Source organism: Rutidosis leptorrhynchoides, chromosome 3 (genome assembly GCF_046630445.1).
Source record: "Rutidosis leptorrhynchoides isolate AG116_Rl617_1_P2 chromosome 3, CSIRO_AGI_Rlap_v1, whole genome shotgun sequence".
Classification (NCBI taxonomy): Eukaryota; Viridiplantae; Streptophyta; class Magnoliopsida; order Asterales; family Asteraceae; genus Rutidosis; species Rutidosis leptorrhynchoides.
In genome coordinates, this window is record NC_092335.1 from 39,066,510 (window position 1) to 39,088,137 (window position 21,628).

General features: G+C 36.5%; 3 protein-coding genes and 1 non-coding gene across 4 annotated transcripts; 1 reads left to right on the plus strand and 3 right to left on the minus strand.

Moving 5' to 3' along the window:
* The first annotated feature begins 5,473 nt into the window (after positions 1 to 5,473).
* Positions 5,474 to 9,122, plus strand: LOC139895970 (glucomannan 4-beta-mannosyltransferase 9-like). Its single transcript, XM_071878532.1, has 8 exons — positions 5,474 to 5,927; positions 6,041 to 6,136; positions 6,301 to 6,553; positions 7,485 to 7,595; positions 7,715 to 7,851; positions 7,944 to 8,057; positions 8,164 to 8,561; positions 8,796 to 9,122. Exons 1-8 carry the CDS (start codon positions 5,628 to 5,630, stop codon positions 8,956 to 8,958), a joined length of 1,572 nt encoding a protein of 523 aa, XP_071734633.1. The 5' UTR covers positions 5,474 to 5,627; the 3' UTR covers positions 8,959 to 9,122.
* Positions 9,123 to 15,202: 6,080 nt separating this feature from the next.
* On the minus strand, positions 15,203 to 16,831 carry LOC139895971 (uncharacterized). Its single transcript, XM_071878533.1, has 2 exons — positions 15,630 to 16,831; positions 15,203 to 15,364 (listed from the first exon to the last, which is right to left on the minus strand). Exon 1 carries the CDS (start codon positions 16,764 to 16,766, stop codon positions 15,699 to 15,701), a length of 1,068 nt encoding a protein of 355 aa, XP_071734634.1. The 5' UTR covers positions 16,767 to 16,831; the 3' UTR covers positions 15,203 to 15,364; positions 15,630 to 15,698.
* Positions 16,832 to 17,800: 969 nt separating this feature from the next.
* TRNAR-UCG (transfer RNA arginine (anticodon UCG)) lies at positions 17,801 to 17,874 on the minus strand. The gene has a single exon. It is a non-coding gene; the product is annotated as a tRNA-Arg (tRNA).
* Positions 17,875 to 18,287: 413 nt separating this feature from the next.
* LOC139895972 (RING-H2 finger protein ATL10-like) lies at positions 18,288 to 20,896 on the minus strand. Its single transcript, XM_071878534.1, has 3 exons — positions 20,374 to 20,896; positions 19,519 to 19,604; positions 18,288 to 18,819 (listed from the first exon to the last, which is right to left on the minus strand). Exons 1-3 carry the CDS (start codon positions 20,530 to 20,532, stop codon positions 18,450 to 18,452), a joined length of 615 nt encoding a protein of 204 aa, XP_071734635.1. The 5' UTR covers positions 20,533 to 20,896; the 3' UTR covers positions 18,288 to 18,449.
* Between the last annotated feature and the right edge of the window lie 732 nt (positions 20,897 to 21,628).

Consider the following 21,628-nt stretch of genomic DNA (forward strand, 5'->3'; position numbering starts at 1 on the left):
ACCACGCTATTTTCTATGGAGATTACTATTTTGTATAACATTGAGTGATTTGTGATATGTTGGACCTCTAGAATGGGGTTGTTTAATTCTTAATGTAAAGGGCAACCTCGTCGAGACTCAAAAGATGGTAATAGAAAATGGGTTTGTCACGAAGAGCAGGTGATGGGTCATAGTGGGTTAATTGCAGTTTATTAAAGTGTTAATCTGAAGTCTATTTAATAAGAAGCTATCAAGAAGGCTGCATCATTAAAATTACTATATGGGCATCTTTTGATAAGTTTTATGTGCCCATTTAATCCACCAAAGATAAATCATTACCAAGAACAACTCAGTTGTAACTAATTAAATTCATAGGACACTCCATTACATGGTAATATGAGAATTTAGAAAACATGTTGAACTAAGATTGTGGTTGTTCAATGTGATTGAATTATGTCCTATAGTACTATCACATGACTAGATAAACGTGAAGTTTTAATAATATTGTGGTTTAGGGTTTAGGTTAGGGTTTAGGGTTTAGATTCTAGGGTGTAGGGTTTTGGGTTTAGATTTAGGGTTTAGATTATAGGGTGTAGGGTTTTGGGTTTAGATTTAGGGTTTAGATTTTAGGGATTAGGGTTTAGGGTTGGGGTTTAGAGTTTTTAAGGTTTAGGTTTAGGTTTGGGGTTTAGATTTAGGGTGTAGGGTTTAGAGGTTAGGGTTAGGGTTTTGGGGTTTAGGTTAGGGTTTAGGGTTTAGGGTTTAGATTTTAGAGTTTAGGTTTAGGGTTTTGGGTTTAGATTTAGGGTTTAAGGTTTAGGTTAGGGTTTAGATTCTAGGGTGTAGGGTTTTGGGTTTAGATTTAGGGTATAGATTCTAAGGTTTATATTTTAGGGCTTAAGGTTTGGGGTTAGGGTTTAGAGTTTTTAGGGGTTTAGGTTAGGGTTTAGATTTAGGGTGTAAGATTTAGAGTTTTGGGTTTAGATTTAGGGTTTAGGTTAGGGTTTAGGTTTTAGATTTATGGTTTAGGGTTTAGATTTTAGGATTTAGAGTTTAGGTTTAGGGTTTAGATTCTAGGGCGCAGGATTATATTTTAGGGCTTAGGGTTAGGGTTTAGGGTTATTGTAGGGTGTAGGGTGTAGGGTTTAGGTTTAGGGTTTAAGGTTTATATTTTAGGGTTTAGGGTTAGGGTTTAGAGTTTTGAGGGGTTAGGGTTTAGATTTAGGGTGTAGGGTTTAGGTTTAGGGTTTTGGGCTTAGATTTAGAGTTTAGGTTAGGGTTTAAGGTTTTGATTCAGGGTTTAGAGTTTAGGTTTAGGGTTTAGATTTAGGGTTTAGGGTTTAGGTTAGAGTTTAGGGTTTAGATTCTAGGGTGTAGGGTTTTGAGTTTAAATTTAGGGTTTAGGGTTTAGGTTTAGAGTTTGAATTCTACGGCTTAGGGTTTATATTTTAATGCTTAGGGTTTAGTGTTTTTGGGGCTTAGGTTAGGGTTTAGGATTCAGGGTTTAGAAATAGGGTGTAGGGTTTAAAGTTTAGGTTTAGAGTTTTGAGTTTAGATTTAGGGTTTAGGATTTAGAGTTTAAATTTTAGGGTTTAGAGTTTAGGTTTAGGTTTTTGGGGTTTAGAGTTTAGAGTTTAGGTTTAGGTTTTTGAGTTTAGATTTAGGGTTTAAGATTAGATTCTAGGGTTTAAATTTTAGGGCTTAGGGTTTAGATTTAGTTTTTAATTCAAAGGATTTAGAAGAGTTTAGGGTTTAAGGTGTATGGTTTAGATTTTAGGGTGTAAAGTTTAGATTTTATGGTTTAAATTATAGAGTTTAAGGTTTAGGTTAGGGTTACCTAATATTATCATATGAGATCTGTAATTTGTACATTGGTTTTACCAATTAAATCTGTAATCTGTATAAAATGATATATTTTTACTATCATTTTAAGACCACTCTTATCCATAACACCCGTCATGGAACCACATTGATGTCACATCAGCACCACCTCAGCAGCTTCTTTCAACCACATTTCCAACCACATTCACTAACATCCATCACACCCATCACATTGACCCAACTTCTAATATTATATATTTTAATTTATTTAATTATTATTATTATTATTATTATTATTATTATTATTATTATTATTATTATTATTATTATTATTATCACTACTAATATTTTTTCAACTTTATTTAGCAAATTTAATACTAAAATAAAAATCTTCATTAAAAACACACATTACATTAAAATGATACACTTAAAAATAAAAACAATACGTTACTAAAAACTAAAAAGACATATTAAAAAATAATACATAATTTATTCTTCATCGTCGGACTTGTACTCCGCTAAGTACTTTTTGGTGAGCTGGCTTCGATATTTCATAACCAACTTATATTGATCCGCAGGAATGTTGGGAGACACTTCTTGAGATAAAAGCCTTAAACCATCAAACTTCGTACGCGTTTGTGCTTCTTTTCGTAACTCCTCCATAGTTTGCCTTGTAGCTATGGACGAATCAATAACGCGAGCTCGAGTCTCGTCTGAAGAAAGTCGAGAAGCCGCATCTGAAGAACCGGAACTCTTAGCACTTTTTGAACTATCACGACCTCTAGGACGACGGATAGGATCTCCTCGGAAGAAAGGCTCCAAGTTTGGTACATTCGTGGTCGGTGTCGGTGTTGGGTCGGAATCCTCGAGATTAATTGAGTCGGGTTAGGCGCGTTTGTTGTTGAAGCCTTTGTAAGTTAAAAACTGAGGACAATCTTTTATACTACTCCAAGCTTCTTCATATGTGAATACCCTATTTGTTTGAAGTTTGAAACCTTTTTTCGCGTGTTTCATAATATCCGCGTCATTGTGCCCACTTCGCCAATGTAGTTTTAGCTTATCGTAAATTCCAATGAAGATCTTGATGTCTTTACACATCTTACTCCATTTTCCCGTTAATTGATCTTGTCGAAGAGGCTCGGTAACCAAACTGTTGTAGTCTTCTAGGACGGTGGACCAAAAAGTGCCGGTAGTTTGCGAGTTTCCGATAATGTTGTTTAGAGAAGCTCGGGCCAACACTCGGCTAAAATTCGGCTTTCTTCATCGGACCACATAACGTTTGCCTGTTTGCCTTTCCCACGCGACTCGGGTGTTTGTGTTTCTTCAACTTCTTCGTTTTCGAATTGTGTTTCTTCAACCGCATCAACTTCGGGTTGTGAACCTTCAGACGGAGGATTAACATGTTGTTGATACATGGTTTGGTTTGGGTTTTCGAAACCGCCAAAACCGCCGCCTTGTGGCGGTCCGTACCCACTAAAACCACCAAAAACGCCGCCTTGAGGTCCGTATCCGCCTCCTGGACCTCCAAAACCACCACCAAAATTATGAGGACCTCCAAAACCGCCTCGTGGACCTCCAAAACCGCCACCAATATTTTGGTTCGGGATAGAACTAGTTGCGAGTCTCAGAACGGTAATATTATGTTGTTCCATATCTTGTAAAAGTGAACACCTCATATCCCGATCGACACCCGATGAATTTTGTTCGGGTGTTTGTTTTTGTTTGGACGTTTTTTTGGATGTTGACATAGTGTTTGAAGTGTTTTTTTGTGTTGTGTATGTGTTTGAAATGTTATGAATTGAAGTGTTTGAATGTGTGTTTATATAGAAGTGTTTGAAGTGTAAAGGTTAAATAAAAAACAAAACAAAAAAATAAAAATAAAAATAAAAAATCAAATGACCGTTGGCAACGGCTCTAATTCAAGTTTTTATTTTTTTATTTTTATTTTTATTTCACTCGGGCCCCACCTCGTTCTAACGAATGTCGTTGGAAGCAATTTTGCACCACGGTCACCCCAACCGCGCCCCAACCGCGGCTGCTAACAACGGTGCCGTTCAACGGCGGGGCAAACGGCGGGGCAACGACGCCTGCGCTGTGAGTGGTCTAAGGTATGATTTAACTAATCTTAAATCATGTTGAATATTTAATGGGTTTTTAAAAGTAATGTAACCAGTACATGTAACATATAGTTTGTGTTTGGTTTTACCTTCTACTAGCTTTTGCACAATAACTTTATCATCTGAACATTACCCCGAACAATTAACTTAGTAGTCACGATAGCGCGTTGAATGTGACTAATATATGATTCACGTTAATTGTATTCAATATGAGCTATTGGGTTTTGTCAACGCTTATCGTCGTGTAAAAAATTATACAGTAATTCAAAACAAATAGCTCTGTCTCTACACCTATATCATTTCAAACATCAAAAATTATTTGATGCACATAATTGAATTTAGTTACTTGTATTGAAAGAAGCAATGGGTTGGTGAATTGATACATGAGAGGAGTTTTGAATTAAACGAATTCATTAACCAATTTAGGATTCGCTTCCGTTCCAAGAACTTGTTCAAGTTTGATGTTAACGAAAGCTTGTATAAACTCAACACCTTCCAAATACAATATAATATGTATTAATAAATGATTTCAACTTTCAAAACCCCTCGAAATCGCGGGTCTTTTAACTAGTTATTATTATTATATTCCGTAAACTTAAAATAATACTACTCTTTAGTATGGTAAAATGTGATCTTCAAGCTCCACATCCACGGTTTGATCTCTCATAGGGAAGTCCACCTCACATTAAGAGGGGGACAAAAAACAAAATATGTCAGCGCCTCTTTTCATCATTTACATCCACTATCTTTTTTTTTATATATATTCACCGAAACATTACATTCAGGACTTTATACAGTTTAAATCTTGACTATTAGGTGAATTTTTTCAAAAAAATAATTAAATAAATAAACATACTAGATACTCGTATACCACTGGCATTTTTTCATTAACTGTGACTGAAAATAAATTGGGTTTTTTGGTAAATTGTTAACTCGTGGGTCTAATTAGTTAGGAGTATTAACTCCCATTAGACTACTATTAACGCACCCATTTTTACCACTATCGTGCTGGTAACACAGCGTGATGGTGATTTTTTTTCAACGTTATGGACTACATTACGAACACCATCGCGCGTTAGGATCAAATCGGGAGCTGCCACGTAGCTTGGAGACAGAGATACAGATGGCATTGTAAAATGTTTGTAAAGAGGGCTAAAGTGTTTTTTTTTTTCTTCCAAAAGGAGTAGATCCATGGCGGAAAACAGAGATAAGTTTTAGTGTTTTTTTTTACTGTTTAAGGGTGAAGGTGAATGAATGGGGGTTAGGTAGACGTCTGGATGTGAATTGAAGTTGGTAGTTGGCTAACTGCGTTAGTGTATTTAAAACGTGAAATACGTTAGTGTAGATCTATAAGCTTTAATTTTTAGCTACTTACCCCAAACATTGTCAAGTTCAAGATAAAACAAACTCTCTTTTCACATATAAGATTAGATTCACTATGTGTTGCCAAAATCACAACTTCCATCTACACTCAATTGTGTGGTTCACCACCATTTGTGCTTTTCGACCAATTAAAAATCAAACACCCATTATCAAGCTTCTTTACATATATATAACGTAGTTACAATACCTTCAAACATATAATAATAAGTTCAAATCTTTTGTATTACTCGTAGTACTTGAAAGTACTCTTTATGGCTGTTTTCTGACAAACAAATTAATTATATCTAGTTAAGTTCAAGTGATTAATAAAAAAACAATAAGGAAGAGATGGAAACAGATCTGTTTCTCTCTGTTACTGAAAATGGGGTTATGGGAACAATGTGGGAACAAATAAAGGTGCCATTGATCGTGCCATTTTTGAATGTTATGGTGACATTGTGCCTAATCATGTCGGTTATGTTATTTGTTGAGCGTGTTTATATGGGAAGCGTTATTGCCGTTATGAAGTTGATGAGATATACGCTGGAGAAAAGGTATAAATGGGAGGAGATTAAAGAGGATTTGGAGTTGGGTAATTTGGCTTACCCTATGGTTTTGATACAAATACCAATGTACAATGAAAAAGAGGTAAGTATTTTATGGTACTATTTGTTAATTGTTATCACTCTATATCATTTATCCTAAGTTGTTTTTTTACTAATATAGAGTAAGTTTATAGTTAAGTTTTGGATTGTACGTAGGTCTATAAGTTTTCTATCGGAGCAGCATGCGCACTCTCATGGCCTTCGGATCGGATGATAATTCAAATTCTCGATGACTCTGACCCGATCATCAAGGTTTAACATTTTTTCGTCGAACAAAACACTTGGATTAATTCAAATGACTTAGACAAGTTTGACCTTGACCCATCAGATACATATAAAATGGTTCAATTGTTAAGTAGTTCAACAATTTTTTTGGTTTTTAATGTGCTTTTTAATTTTGGATGAAATTTGGACAGGAATTAGTAGAATCGGAATGCAAGAACTGGGCAGGGAAAGGAATAAACATAAAGTATGAAATCAGAGAAAATAGAAAAGGATACAAAGCTGGTGCACTTAAAGATGGCATGAAACACTCCTATGTGAAACAATGCGAGTTTGTGGCCATTTTTGATGCTGATTTCCAGCCCGACCCGGACTTCCTTACGCGCACCATTCCATTTCTTGCACATAATCCTGAACTTGCGCTCGTTCAAGCACGTTGGAAATTTGGTATTCATTTCCTTTCATCTCATTGTACTCATTATGTATAATCCCATAGAATTGTATTTTATTATTGGATTGTTCATGCTTGCTCAATCATGTGTGACATGGATGTTTTCCCCGTATCTGGAAGGGCATCGTTTGGCTCACGAAATCCAATGGTATTCCGGCTGAATTGGAAATTGTGTGTTTGAATTCAATTCCAAATCTGCCGGAATCCCATTGGATTCAATGAGCCAAACGGGGCATAAGTGGTAGATTGTTTTAGCTTGATACGAATAGTAAATGGATTCACAATTTAGACAAACTAAAGGAATGTGTCCATTCCTACACCTTTTACAAGTACCACAAACAATGTGTTGATTAGCCGTCCAACTGGATTGGTGATTGCTATCTCAACCATGACTGTTATAACCTTGAGAAGCTTCACGACGCCGATTATCTTGATTGTTATTGTAGTTCTGACAACCATAAAAAGCATGAGACATAAAATTATATTCGGACTAAGTTAACCTAAACTTTAAAGATATTATTAGGCTAAAACCGTATTACACATAATGTATAATCCTAATAAACATTGTGCTTGAGTAGGTATTGAGTAATGTCGTTGTTGTAATTATCTACTATAACATCAAAACGACATAATTTTGTATTCATTTATTCTAATTCTTTCAAACGGAAAACACACACACTCATTATTGTCCATGATGGAACTCGAACTCACAACCTCAAAATTGATGAGTCACCTCAATACCGCTCAGCCGGAAGCCCTTTTGTTATACAATTATTCTAATTGTATAGAAATCTTTTTTGCTAACTAAGATTACGAATAATATATGGACATATGGTATATAGTATATTATATACATTAGTACATTACATTAGTCATCTAAAAGTTTCACATATCATCTTTTGTTGATTTTGTGATGGTGTATTGCAGTGAACTCGAATGAGTGTTTAATGACAAGAATGCAAGAAATGTCACTCGACTATCATTTTAAAGTTGAACAAGAATCCGGATCTGTGACACATGCGTTTTTTGGGTTCAATGGTAATGATGTTCAATCCAAATCTAAATAATTAATCATAATTGCCAAGTTTCATATAAATGACAACGAAATAAAAGTTGTTGTTCAAGATTATTAATAAGATCTGTTATATGAAATGCAGGAACAGCAGGTGTGTGGCGAATTTCAGCTCTTAATGAGGCTGGTGGATGGCAGGACCGAACAACTGTGGAAGACATGGATCTTGCTGTCCGTGTGAGTCTCAACGGATGGAAGTTTGTATACGTTAATGACCTCAAGGTACCTCTCAAATCAGAGCTGATTATATTCTTTTGTATCACTGTTACAAGATGTTATTCATGTATCAAACAATTTATTGTTTATCATGTAAGGTGAAAAATGAGTTACCAAGTACTTTTAGTGCCTTGCGTTTTCAACAACATCGATGGTCTTGTGGACCCGCTAACCTTTTCAAGAAAATGGTCTTTGAAATCGCCAAAAACAAGGTTTGTTAATGGCGTTAACTTTCGTCAAAACAACAACAATAAAATGACTCTTCGTTATAGGTGTTCTAAAAGATTAAATCATGCTTATTAGTCTTTTGTTATGCAGAAAGTAACGTTGCTGAAAAAGTTTTACCTGATATACAATTTCTTCTTTGTTAGAAAAATCATCGCACATATTGTTACCTTCATCTTCTATTGTGTTGTAATGCCTGCAACGGTTTTCGTACCTGAAGTAAAAATTCCTAAATGGGGTTCTATTTATCTTCCAACGATTGTTACTCTGCTTAATGCGGTTGGTACTCCAAGATCATTTTATCTAATAGTGTTTTGGATCCCTTTTGAGAATGTCATGTCTTTACATCGAACTAAAGGAACATTTATTGGTCTTTTTGAGACGGGTAAACGAGTGAATGAATGGGTCGTCACAAAAAAACTTGGAGATGCTTTGAAGCCTAAATCGGGTCCCGAACCTACCAAAACACCACGACTTCGAATTGGAGAAAGGTAAATTGCATTTGTGTTTGTAACTTTTTAGTTGGCACTGGTAACGCACCAGAGGGCTTCTAGCTTAGCGCTATCAATGTAACTCATCAACATTAAGGTTGTGAGTTCGAGTCTCGTCATGGACAAAAAAGGGTGTGGGTGTGTTAGCCTTTCTAAAAAAAATTAATTGTTAAAAGCAATACATAGTTAGAAGTATAAGTGTTTAACATCTTATGTATTGTTGTTTAATTACAGTCTATATAAGCTCGAGATCTTTATGGGAGCATACCTCTTAGTGTGCGGCTGCTACGATTTTTGGTTTGGGAAGAACCATTACTACGTATATATCTTCCTACAATCTATAGCATTCTTTACAGCAGGATTTGGCTACATTGGCGTTTTCGTCCCTAGCTCTTGACAAAAATTTGAAGTTACTGGTTTTTCAAATATAATCGAGGCACAACTATGTTGAAGTTGTTGCCCTATGTTGTATTGTAGCAATAGATATATTTTTGTAAAGAATAAAATCATTCTTTCACCATACACGTGTTTAGGCACTTGACATGGGATCAATAAATTGTATACAGTATTTAACCTAGGACTTGCATAAATAAACTAGAATTCAAGGATTATGTTGTGTGTTTGGTAACGTTGTTATTGCCTCATTTGTATATTTCCTCTTTTTGGCTCTATTTCTGAGTTAAAAGAAGTGTCGATTTATTGGCGTCTTGACTGTCGTTTAAAGTCTAACTTGAATTTCAGGCAAGATTTAAAACCCATAGAAATTTGATTCTATCATTTTCATAGCGTCTCAATTTTATTTTACTATTTTTTAAAATAAATTTTACTTATTGGCCGGAGGTCCACTTGGAAGCAATCTCTTTATCCGTCGAATAGAGAGAGGTATGACTTTCTATACTGTTGAGAGTGTTTCAATCTGGGTGGAAAAATGGCTTGTTTTTATTCTTGGATAAGGAATGATTGTCTACATCTCACATCCCCCATACACTACTCACGTGGTATCGAATTTTTTTGTTGTTGTTGTTGCTGCTGTTGTTCTAATATTTCAAGTGTTAAGCATGGTTTCACTTCTTTTTCATTTAACGGCGGTATTAATGTCACTGACGGAGGCCATTAGCCAACCACCCGATCATATACGGATCATGCCCACTTCTTACTCTCGTTAGTAACAAACCTCGGGAAAAACCCTAGGGGACTTCATAATCAACTTCAAAGCAAATTGCATTATGAAATTCTCAAATGAAGCTCGAATTCGAGACATCTCAAACACCCAAGAAATGACGGTAATCACTCAGCGGAGATGGAAACTTTCTTCCAAAGTTTTAAACATGATTTTTTTTTTCCAAATAGTTCACCCCGTTTGACTTGAACCCGTATCGTTATCGTTAGAGGAGTGGTCGATGTCCTTCTGGTAAACTCGTTCCCGAGCCAAACTTAATCCCTACTGCTAAAAGCATTCCAAACACCTTGTTAGCTATACAAAATTAACTTGTCTCAGAAAGTCATCACAACTTTTGTCTTGCAGAACATTCCCATTCCCATTCCCATTCCCATTCCCATTCCCATTCCCATTAAAAAACGAGAAATTATTCATAACATAAACCCAATTTACACCACTCAAACCCTAACAATGGCGCTCAATCCATCATCATTCCAAACCCTAACCCCTGCCCAATACATCACATTCACAATCCCTACCCCATTAAACACCATTCTTACATCGAGACTCCACTCCTCCATATCGCCGTCCTCGATTCTCCGATTGCCACCGCCAACGATACCTCCCCGTTAATCGCCGCCATGATCGTACCACAACATCGCGAAAACGACTGGACCTTCTGCACTAAATCCGGCCATCTTCAGCTCTTATTCAACTTGTCCAACATCTCACGCCTCATTTTAATTGGTAACAATCTCTCACTTGATGATCTAGAACCTTCTATTTACATTCGCCCTCCCAATATTGATCCCTTAGATAAGGAGAAACTAGAAAATAAGCTGAAACAGTTAGTTATTGCTTTACATCCCAAATCGTGCTTCCAAAATGGTGTGCCTAAAACCTTATTGGTGACGTATGAAGATGATGTGGCGTATCGTGTGATTATTGATAGATTCGTTGGGCCGTTGGTGAGTTTGTAATTGAAAATGTTGAAGTAGAAAGTAAAGATGATATAAGTAAAGAATTGAGAAGGAGAATAAGAATGAGAATGAAGTTTAAAAGAACGCCTAATTTGATACAATCGCTAGTCCGTATTGTTCCTAGTTTGGTTGCAGGTGATGTGATATTGGACTAGATTTTGGTCGATTGAGGAAAATGAAGGAAGTTGAGTTTGTGGTTGATAAGTGTTTTGGTTCATCCGTACTTGAGTCCTATGGTATCGGGTTTATCCTTGATTGTTTCATATCTTAATGAACGAATTCAAGTAGGTGTTACTCCTCGAGCTTTATGCTTAGGAGTTGGTGGTGGTTCTTTGCTAAGTTTCTTAAACACTCAATTAGAATTTGAAGTTTTGGAGTGGAGGCTGATGAGATTGTTTTTACTACCGCAAGGCAGTATTTTGGATTAAACGAGGGGAAATCTGTTCGACTATTTGTTTGAGACGCAATTGAAATGACCGATAGAATAGTTGAGGATGTGAATGGTTCAAATTTTGGTATTGTTGGTTTGAAAGATAGATTTGATGTTTTTATGGTTGATTTGGATTCAAGTGATGCTCAAAGCGGCGTTAGTGCTCCACCACCGGAGTTTGTTAAAAAGTTTGTTTTTCAAGTGATGAGATCACTTCTTCATGATCATGGGTTTGTTGTTATAAATGTGATTCATCCTAGGAAAATGTTCTATGAAACTTTGGTACAAGAACTTCGAGATGTGTTTTACAAGGTCTATGAGATCAATGTTGAGAATGATGGAAATTATGTTCTCATGGCTACGTTATCACCGGTTGCATCAGATGACCATGATAATGCTTTTTCAAAGAAGTTGAGAGCGGCAATTTCAGGAAATTATATCGACTCCATAGTGGAATTATGAAGTAGCTATGGTATATTCACTCCTTAAATTCTTAAAAGGTGTGTGTATGATTTGGGTATCTCAAGAAACTCTTTTAACTCAATTCCGAAACAGTTAAAATTTGTTTCCAACTAACTGTTTATTATAGTAGCAATATATAATATTTATTTATTTATTGCACCCTGCAATAGAAGTATAGTTCTTGTAGACTTAATGGCAAAGAGGTAGCAGGGTACTCACTACTTGTAAAATTATGATGGAAGTTTGCCTACTAACAAGAAGCACTGGCCTGCAGACTTGTAGTGTCTTTCAGTCTTTCTGCACATACGGTTTTGCTTTTTCTGGCTCAGTGTGGCCTTGAGTCTTTACAGAAATTGGGATATTGAATTCATTAACTGGAAGATGAGATCTTGGTTATTTATAGCAGGGTACTCACTACTTGTAAAATGTATATATTTCTTAAGTCTACCTGAAGATCTTATAAATGCAAAATTTGAGTGCTTTTTTCTTGTTTTTTTGAGTAAGCTCCATCCAAGTTACATGAAGGATCGACTTTCACAATGAAGGTAAGTTCTGAAGGAATACGATATTTCGTAACAGTCAAATGAATAATAGTTTTTACAACATGGTTTGCTGCAAGCTAGGTTACATGTATGTATAAGAGATTGTGAATTGTTCTGTCTTTCATTCAATAACGTATCAGTATATATACATGTTTTCCTGCAACTAGCTTGAGCTAATTTAGGGAATAACCCTTGACTCTCTATTCTTGTAACTACCTGATAAGAATATGCGGACTACATATATTGACTAATAAACATCGACTAACAATACATGTACACTGACTAATAATACTATGACCAATAGGGTCCCGCAGTCGAATCGGGAGGTGGACGGACGTTGAGACTGGAGCGAAAATCATCAAATAGTAGTCGGGGTAGTCCCTTAGTGAATATGTCCGCAATTTGATAACGTGATGGAACGTGCAGAATACGAACTTGGCCACGAGCTATCTTTTCTCGTACAAAGTGAATGTCTAACTCAATGTGCTTTGTTCGTTGATGTTGTATCGGATTGCTTGCAAGATAGATAGAACTCACGTTGTCACAATACACTATGGTAGCTTTGTTGAGAGGATGATGTAGTTCAAGTAGAAGGTTGCGTAGCCCCGGTACTCGGCTTCGGTACTTGATTGGGAAATAGTGGGTTGTCGTTTAGACGACCAAGAGATTAAGTTATCACCAAGATACACACAATACCCAGATGTTGACCTACGAGTGTCGGGACAACCGACCCAATCCGCGTCCGTGTAGGAGATCAAGGAAGTCGTGTTGGTTTTATTCATGTGTATTCCATAATCAATCGTTCCTTGGATGTAACGAATTATCTTTTTCAGGGCCGCCATGTGAGTGTCATGAGGATTGTGCATGTGTAGGCACACCTGTTGAACGGAGTACGAGATGTCGGGTCTTGTGAATGTTAAATATTGAAGTGCACCTGCCAAACTTCTATAAAGAGATGGGTCATTGTAAGGATTACCAATATTATTGCTCAACTTAGACGTAGTATCCACAGGTGTATTTGAGGACTTGCAAGACTGCATGTCAGCACGTCAGCACGGGCAATTATTTCCTTAGCATATTTGGATTGGTTTAGGAACAGACCAGTTGATGTACTGAAATGCCCAAAAAATCACTTAAGACACCAAGGTCCTTCATGGCAAATTCACTCGACAAATGTTGCTAACAGTGGCGCGCAAAGCGTCTGAAGATGCGACTAAGATGATGTCGTCCACGTAAAGTAATATATATGCAACGTCATTACCCTTTTTATAAATAAATAGAGAGTGATCACACCGGCTGTGTGTGAAGCCGATAGAAGACACGTAAGTTGCAAATCGTTCGTACCATGCTCTAGGTGCTTGTTTGAGGCCGTATAGAGATTTATTTAATCGGCAGACATGGTCAGGATAATGAGGGTCCCGGAATCCCATGGGTTGGTACATATACACAGTCTCATTGAGTTTGCCATGTAAGAATGCGTTTTTCACATCTAGTTGTCGTATTTGCCACGAGTGTGCAAGTGCTAGTGAAAGGACGACTCGAATAGTTGCTGGTTTAATGACCGGACTAAATGTTTCTGTGCAGTCGACTCCTAATTGTTGCGACCTGCCATCACCAACCAAACGAGCTTTATATCGCTCAAAAGAACCGTTAGAACGAAATTTATGTTTATAAATCCACATAGAACGAATGACATGCATATGTGGTTGCCGAGGTACCAAAATCCATGTCTTATTATCAACAAGTGCTTTGTATTCATCGGTCATGGCATGGTGCCAATTAGGATCGGTCAAGGCTTGTTTTGGGTTTGAAGGTAGTGGAGACAGATTGGAAGTAGATGCGGAAAGATTGAACGGAACACGCGGTTTATAAATGCCTTGCATACTGCGAGTCGTCATGGTGCGAGTAGGTTGAGTGGTATTGACAGTAGGGGAGTTAGAAGATGGCGAAAGAGTAGGACTAGTTGGAGAGGTAGACGTAATATTATATGTATCAGTAGGGGATGTAGAATTAAAAGATGGTGTATCAGAAGGAGTAGTACTAGTATGATCTGTAAATGGAGTTGGGTGATGAAGTGGACCAGGTGGCGAATTTGGGTCTGGAGTGGCATTGGGTATTGGACTAGATGTTGTTAGGCTTGATGGTGTTGGGCTAGTGGTTGGTAGGTTTGTTGGAGGAGAGTTATAGAAAATTGGATTAAAAGTATCAGTAAATGATTTGTATGTAGAGGTGTTTGTGGTGTGGGACGCAAACGGGAAAGAGGTTTCATCGAATATTACATGGCGGGAAATGATGATCTTTTTAGTGGATAGATCATAACATTTATAGCCACGATGATTCGTAGGAAAACCAAGGAAGACGCATGGAGTGGATCGATGTTGAAGCTTGTTAATTTTTGTAGAAGGGATGAGTGGATAGCTGAGGCAGCCGAAGACTCGAAGGTGATCATAGGTAGGGGTGCGGTGATATAAGAGCTGAGTTGGAGATAAATTGTTAAGAAGTTTATTTGGTAGAATATTTAGTAGATAAGTTGCATGTTGAAGTGCGTGAGGCCAAAAATTGGAAGGGACACAAGATTGTGAAAGAATGGTGCGGATAATATTATTGATTGCTCTTATTTTTCTTTCGGCTTTACCATTTTGAGAAGAGGTGTAGGGACACTAGAAGCGGAAAACCATGCCATTTTCGGTACAAAATTGATGAAATTTTGTGTTGTTATATTCGGTTCCGTTGTCACATTGAAAAGATTTTATATTTATACCGAATTGGGTTTTGGCAAATTTATGGAAATTAGTAAAGATAGTAAAGACATGTGATTTATTGGATAGTGGAAATGTCCAAAGAAAATTGGTTTTGTTGTCGAGTAGAAGCATATAATAACAATGACCATTATTGCTAACAATTGGTGAAGTCCATAAGTCACTATGAAGTATGTCAAAGGGAGCATGAGTAATGTTGGACGAATTATAAAATGGTAAACGCACATGTTTGCCAAAAACACAAGCTTCACAAATATTATTTTTATTACTAGAATTACAAGGAATGTAATTTTTATTACTAAGAGAACGAAAAATGTTAGCGCCTGGATGACCGAGACGCTTGTGCCATAAATCTGAAGATGAAACGGATAAAGCTGAATGATTTGAGAAAGCTTGCAGCAAGGAAGGTTGAAACGGATAGAGATCACCTGTGCTGTTGCATCGTGTTATTGGGGTCCCCTTCAGAAAATCCTTCACAGTAAAACCAAACGGATCAAATTCAATAGAAATATTATTGTCTTTAGAAAGACGGCGAACGGAAATTAAGTTTTTAATTAAATGAGACGAGTAAAGAACATTATTTAAATGTAATGGACGAGGTGTTGGGGGGGGGGGGGGGGGGGGGGGGGGGGGGAAGGAAGGAGAGTATGACCGTATCCTTGAATTGGCAATCCATTTCCATCACCTACAATAATACGTTTAGAGCAATATGTTGGATAATAAAATATAAATTTACCGTGGTTGTTGGTCATGTGAGATGTAGCGCCCGTGTCTAAGTACCAATTGTCATCGGGTGGGTTGAGACTCATTGTGTGCATAGCGGCTTCGATATCAGTGGGGTGTGATAACACAGAAGAAGCATAATTAGCATTGGGGTGTGGGCCCAAAAGACCAGGCTGCTGGTTGCTAGATGGTGGGCGTGTCCAGGTAGTAGTGGGAAACGGGCAAGGGGTAAAGCCCAATTATTGTTATTATTCCAGGCCCAATTATGAAGATTCCATGGACTGAACTGACCAGCTGTGTGTCGACCCGAATTAAACCCGGAATTAAATGTACCCGAATAAGATCTTCCTCTGCCCCTATTTCCAGACGACTGTCTACCCCTATTTCCTCTATACACACCTCGACCCCGATTAGTAGAAGAACGATTGGACGAATTGTTGTACGGCGGTTGATTGGTGGCGCCGGTAGATGATACGAGTGCGGTGGCGTCGGTTGAGGCTGCCTGAGTGGCGAGTTTTTGTGCGTGGGTTTCTTCAAGAATAAGCATTGATCTGGCTTCATAGAATGAGGGTAGTTTCTCACGATGAGTGATGATGGAACGAAGGCTGGCGTAGCTTTCATTGAGACCTGTTACGAGTTGTAGCACCAAACGATCTTCTTCAATTGCAGGTCCGACGTTTCCTAATTGATCGGCAAGGATTTTAAGTTCTTGACAATATGAAGAGGCATCAGGAAAATTATCAATACGAGTGTTGGCGAATTGATGTTGTAGATGAACGGCACGTGAGTTTTTGTTGTCTTCAAACATACCCTTTAATCGGTCCCAAGCTTGTTGGGCCGTTGATTCCTCTTTGAATACGGTGCGGAGAAGATCGAGAGAAATCGTTCCGTAAATCCATTGAAGAACGATAGCGTCGAGTCGTTCCCAAGAGGGTGTTTGTGCAGGTGGTGGAGAGGTTTGAGTGACGGAGGATGAGGCGTCAGTGGTGGCCGGAATGATATGATCGAGAACCTCATAAGCTCGACAGTGATTCTTAAACAAACCCGACCAAAAAGAGTATGGACTCTTTTCCATTTCAAGTGTAATGGGTATGAAATTTTTAATGTTGTTTACAGTAATTGCTGGATGAATTTTGGAAGTATCAGACATTGTGATATGATTGTGAAAGAAAATAGGTTAGTGTTTGCAGGAATAGGTGAAGGTGCGAATGTGAATTAGAGATGAGTAGGGATTAGGATTGAGAGGCTGCTGATACCATATAAGAGATTGTGAATTGTTCTGTCTTTCATTCAATAACGTATCAGTATATATACATGTTTTCCTGCAACTAGCTTGAGCTAATTTAGGGAATAACCCTTGACTCTCTATTCTTGTAACTACCTGATAAGAATATGCGGAGTACATATACTGACTAATAAACATTGACTAACAATACATGTACACTGACTAATAATACTATGACTAATAGTATGATGTATCCAAACTAGTTCTGTGCAGCTGCTCAGTGCAAGATGCAAAATGTCCATGTGAGAAACTGCGTGTTTGAATTGTTGTGAACTTGAACGGAGGTAGTTTAAAGATTTTTTTTTGGTTTTTGAATTTGGTTTGGTGCCCCGAGTTCCTTGCAAGAGGTCTCGGGTTCGAATCTTGTAATATTTAGTGGTGGTCAAGGATCGGTTGTGGTGATCACGGATGGGTCAGAAACAGCCAGGGAATAATCCTGCTGAACTGCGTACATCAGAGTATTGAGTCGGATTACTCGCTTCCCGGGTAGCCTGAAAATGAAAAAACCTTCCACTTTTTTTAAAAATTTGGGTTGGTAATGGAATAATGAGATCTGATGAGTGTGATGGAAAAATTTGAGCATTAACATGTTTAGTGGGATACGTGGATTATCTAAGGCAGTTAATTAGGGATTGTTTGACTAATGGTCGTTTGATGTTTATTATGTAGATTAATTTCAACTTACACCCCTCTACTTCCCATATCTATCCAAAAGTTAACTAATGTTATTTATCTAAATTGTATTGAAAGAAAATAAAAAACTAAAATTGAAAAAGATTGTATTTGTCTCGGTGAGTGTGTGAAAGGGACTCTGAAATTATTGAACAATCTGACTTAGAATATTGTTCCAGATCAAATAGATGAAATTTTTTTGGATAATACACGAAAGAAAAAAAATTCGACCACAGTGGGAGTCGGACCCACGACCTTTTGATCCGAAGTCAAACGCGCTAATCCACTGCGCTATGCGGTCGTAGATGTTTCTATCCTTAATCTATCATATTTATTCATAGATTATTCTCCTACATGATCAATGCTAATTTCACAGATAGGAACGAGTTATAAGAATGTATACACTGTAGCTAGCTTATAGTACTAGAAATTGAAATAATCTTCGGTTAATGTTTCAACTGATGGTGTTGTTGAATGCATTATTTTGATTGAATAATGTGATTCTAAAAAATAAAAAATTTGTATCAAAGTCGAAAGCAAAAATATTAGAACATTTTGACCAATTAGCATGTCTAGTCTAGTTTTTTACTTTATATCCAAAGTACACGTATTTAAAAACGTCTTCTACACTATTCTTGATCATTTTCTTGATAAGAATAGGTTAAGACTTTGACTAATGTCAACACAGAAGGTCGATATTTATAAACAATCTACTAATCAAACTCTTCAGATTTTTCAATATTTACAAATACTAGTAAAACCCAAACAAACAAATCCCTAGAAAGACAATAATACCCCTGCCATCTTTCTTTTTAACATATAAAAGAGAAGATACTAAAGCTGCAAACCTAGATTGCATCTGAGAGCTGTTAATTCTTATACATCAGATGGGCTTTCAAATTGTTTGTTAACCGGACTTTTCGAGCAAGCTGAACTGTTCTCATTTGTGTTTGAGTTGTTCTGTTCCACTTCTTGTTCATTTTCAGTTGACCTGGGTTGACTATCAGTGATTGGGCTCATTCTATGAGAGTCATCAGCTCTTGATGAAAACAAAATGGGTGAACTAAACATGGGTTGCATCAAGCAGCGTTTATCAAAGATCTCACGCAACGAGACTCGGCAAACGGGACACGTGCAGTGCTGCTGCAGCCATATGTCGATACACGATGAGTGGAAAAAGTGTCCACAGAAAGGTAGAATCCGCAGAGTGTCATCTGCATGATATTCCGAAAGACAAACTATACATCTACAAAAAAAAAGGACAAGGATAAGAATCGTTTACGGGTCAAAATTTCAACACACTTATAAAGTCAACAAGACAAGTGAGTGATCCATTTAATTCCATTTAACTATTCAAAGAGAGAATTAAGTATTAATTTGGCATAAGCTGATAGGCTTACAATAACTTCATTAGAGAATTAACTAATTAATTTGACTTAGTATTCGATATATAATACTCCGTACTACACTGCATTGCTCCCCCATGAAGAAACCAAAATAGTTTAGAACTGATCCCTCCATTCAAAAAGTTGACTTCTTTAAAGTGACACAATCAGTATTCCTTTTTTCTAACTTCAAAATTGTAGATATAAGATAAGATCGTATAAATCCGGTATTTAAAAATTATAAAGATAGGTTTTTTATTCATCAAATAGGTTAAGGAAAAAAAAAAAACCCATAACCATTTCTGATTCAGGTTTACGTGTGAATATGTTACAAGAACCCTATATAATCTTGATAAAATAAGATAAAATTTGTAATAATCTTCGTGATTATAGATCATAAAGATTGAATTTTTCTTCACTAATAGGGCAAGAGCATAAAATCCCACAAACCATTTCACTAGTCATAGCCTGCAATACGTTCTTGCAAAGGCCGAAAAAGCATTGGCCTTTTTACATAATTCTGTTCAATGAAAACAGCTAGCTTTAAAATGTCTACTTACTGGGCATCTTTTGCACAAGAAAAGAACGGATCACTATACTTCTTCGTAGGGAAGTTTGCTGCAACGAATTCAGCACCTCGCTCCAACTATAAACCATAGAAAATACGTGTAAAATCATCATTAGTACGGACTAACAAACATATAGGCCATTGTCAAAATCAAGAAACACAAGTGTTGAAGCCTAAACAACTTTTTATAGATAATAGATAAAACAAATTAAAGAAGAACATGAATGAAAACACCAAAAACCTAACACAATCCGTACACAAACAATAGTTTTGTTACACAATCCTTTTTAGGCTTAAAAGTTGCTAAAGAGGGATAGAAAACAAAACTAGATACCTAACATGGTAGCATTATTGGACCCCATTATATCATATCTTTTCTTTTCAAATACAAGTACAACTTCAAGAATAACCACATGACTGCAAGTTTCAAATTATACTCCTTTAGGTACACTTTTGGCCCTTTTTTTCTGCTTTACATTATCACCCATTCACCTAAAGTTATTGCTTAATACACTTGTCAGATACCTACACTCACTATACCATATCTGCTAAAGACAACTAGAAAGATAGCAATTGCTCACTTTTTCTGGTGATACAAGTGGTCTTAATGGGGTGTTAGATTATTATTATTATATTATTATTATTTTTAAAGTAAAATTATAACAGCTTACAGGAATTTTAATTTAAAAATGTTTTGTTGCACAAACGTTTATAAATAATTAAAATCACAAACAAGATAAAAATGATCAAACAAATGGGGTTAAATGTGAGTATATGAGATGAAAACATATAACATATGACCATGTTACTAAAATTAGATACCAAAGAAACATATATAGATACTTACAGAGTTGAGATCGGATCTAGAAGACATCCGAAATGATCTTCTTGCAGATATGTAATGAATTCGAGCACAAATTAATCTCGTACACACAAACACAATAAACATAGTACTAACAGTAAATCCAATTACAGTCATCACTAAATTAATTCCAGGTGACATCATACTTGCACACACACAAATTTCTCACTATAACTGAGCTATGATCAAATTAACTACTGGATGAAATTAACTACTGATAGTGTCTCGAAAACCACTAAAATTGTAAAATCAGGTGATCTTTTTGGGTTTTAATCTCTCTAAAACCTATGGATGACACTGTGTGTATATATATTCTTGTATCGTTGTATATATCTCCTCGGAATCTCATTCTCTGTCTCGTAGACAAGCTTTCAATCAAGAAAATATTAGATCGATTATATGTTAGATGAAAAAAGATAGATTTTTTGTGTGTGGGTGTTATGAATTTGGAAGAATCTACAAGAAATTATGGTGGGTTTGTAAGGGAAGTGAAGGATCGAGGGAGGCAGAAAACACAGAAGGATTTAGAAGGGACGGAAGATTTTATGGGGGGTAATTGTAATATATAGTTTCAAATAGAACCCTATATTTTATTAAGTATTCATTTTTAACCCCATAGTTATTGTTGAATGTCCATTTTCGACCACCTAGCTAGGTCACATTTCAACCGTACACTAATCACATTATGAAACGCTATACAATACAGAGTATAATGGACTTATGGTTAATACTGCATTATTAAATTATTATATAACGTACATTTTATTTTATTTTATTTTTGATATGTTCAATTGTTAGTGAATCATACTATCATTTCATCATCTTCGGAAGCTTGTAAGGGAAATAAAGTCGCTAATGATTGTTTATAAATCAATTGAGTTTCGTCGAGAAGGTAGGAGATATTGCTATTGTGTTGATCCGTGTGTAGGGTTTTTCACGGAATGATATATTCTTAATGGTCATTTGAAGAACCGCATGATGAAATTTTAGCCAAGTCAACTTTTAGAAAGAAGAAGAAAGAAGTGATTGTTACGTTTTCGTTTAATTTACATGATAACGGAAATGATACAGATTTTGGTGATGCGATTCAAAAAATGTTTATTGATGATCAAGTCGGGGAGGTAGGTGAGAGCTTCTCGATCAGGGAATTAGATCTAGGGTCAAACCGGTTGTGAAAGATTTATTCCAATATATAGAAGACTGGCGAGTTATTGTTCCTTCCGAAGCTACCCTAGTTCGG

Bases quoted from the DNA above. Each gene is read 5' to 3' on its own strand.
- LOC139895972 (XM_071878534.1), bottom strand. From the start codon at position 20,532: ATGATGTCACCTGGAATTAATTTAGTGATGACTGTAATTGGATTTACT. The intron at 19,605-20,373 runs GTAAGTATCTAT...TATGGTTTATAG, and splicing joins CTAGATCCGATCTCAACTCT to TTGGAGCGAGGTGCTGAATT. The intron at 18,820-19,518 runs GTAAGTAGACAT...TTTTTTTTGTAG, and splicing joins TCTTGTGCAAAAGATGCCCA to ATGTATAGTTTGTCTTTCGG.
- LOC139895970 (XM_071878532.1), top strand. From the start codon at position 5,628: ATGGAAACAGATCTGTTTCTCTCTGTTACTGAAAATGGGGTTATGGGA. The intron at 5,928-6,040 runs GTAAGTATTTTA...GATTGTACGTAG, and splicing joins CAATGTACAATGAAAAAGAG to GTCTATAAGTTTTCTATCGG. The intron at 7,596-7,714 runs GTAATGATGTTC...TATGAAATGCAG, and splicing joins TGCGTTTTTTGGGTTCAATG to GAACAGCAGGTGTGTGGCGA.
- LOC139895971 (XM_071878533.1), bottom strand. From the start codon at position 16,766: ATGTCTGATACTTCCAAAATTCATCCAGCAATTACTGTAAACAACATT.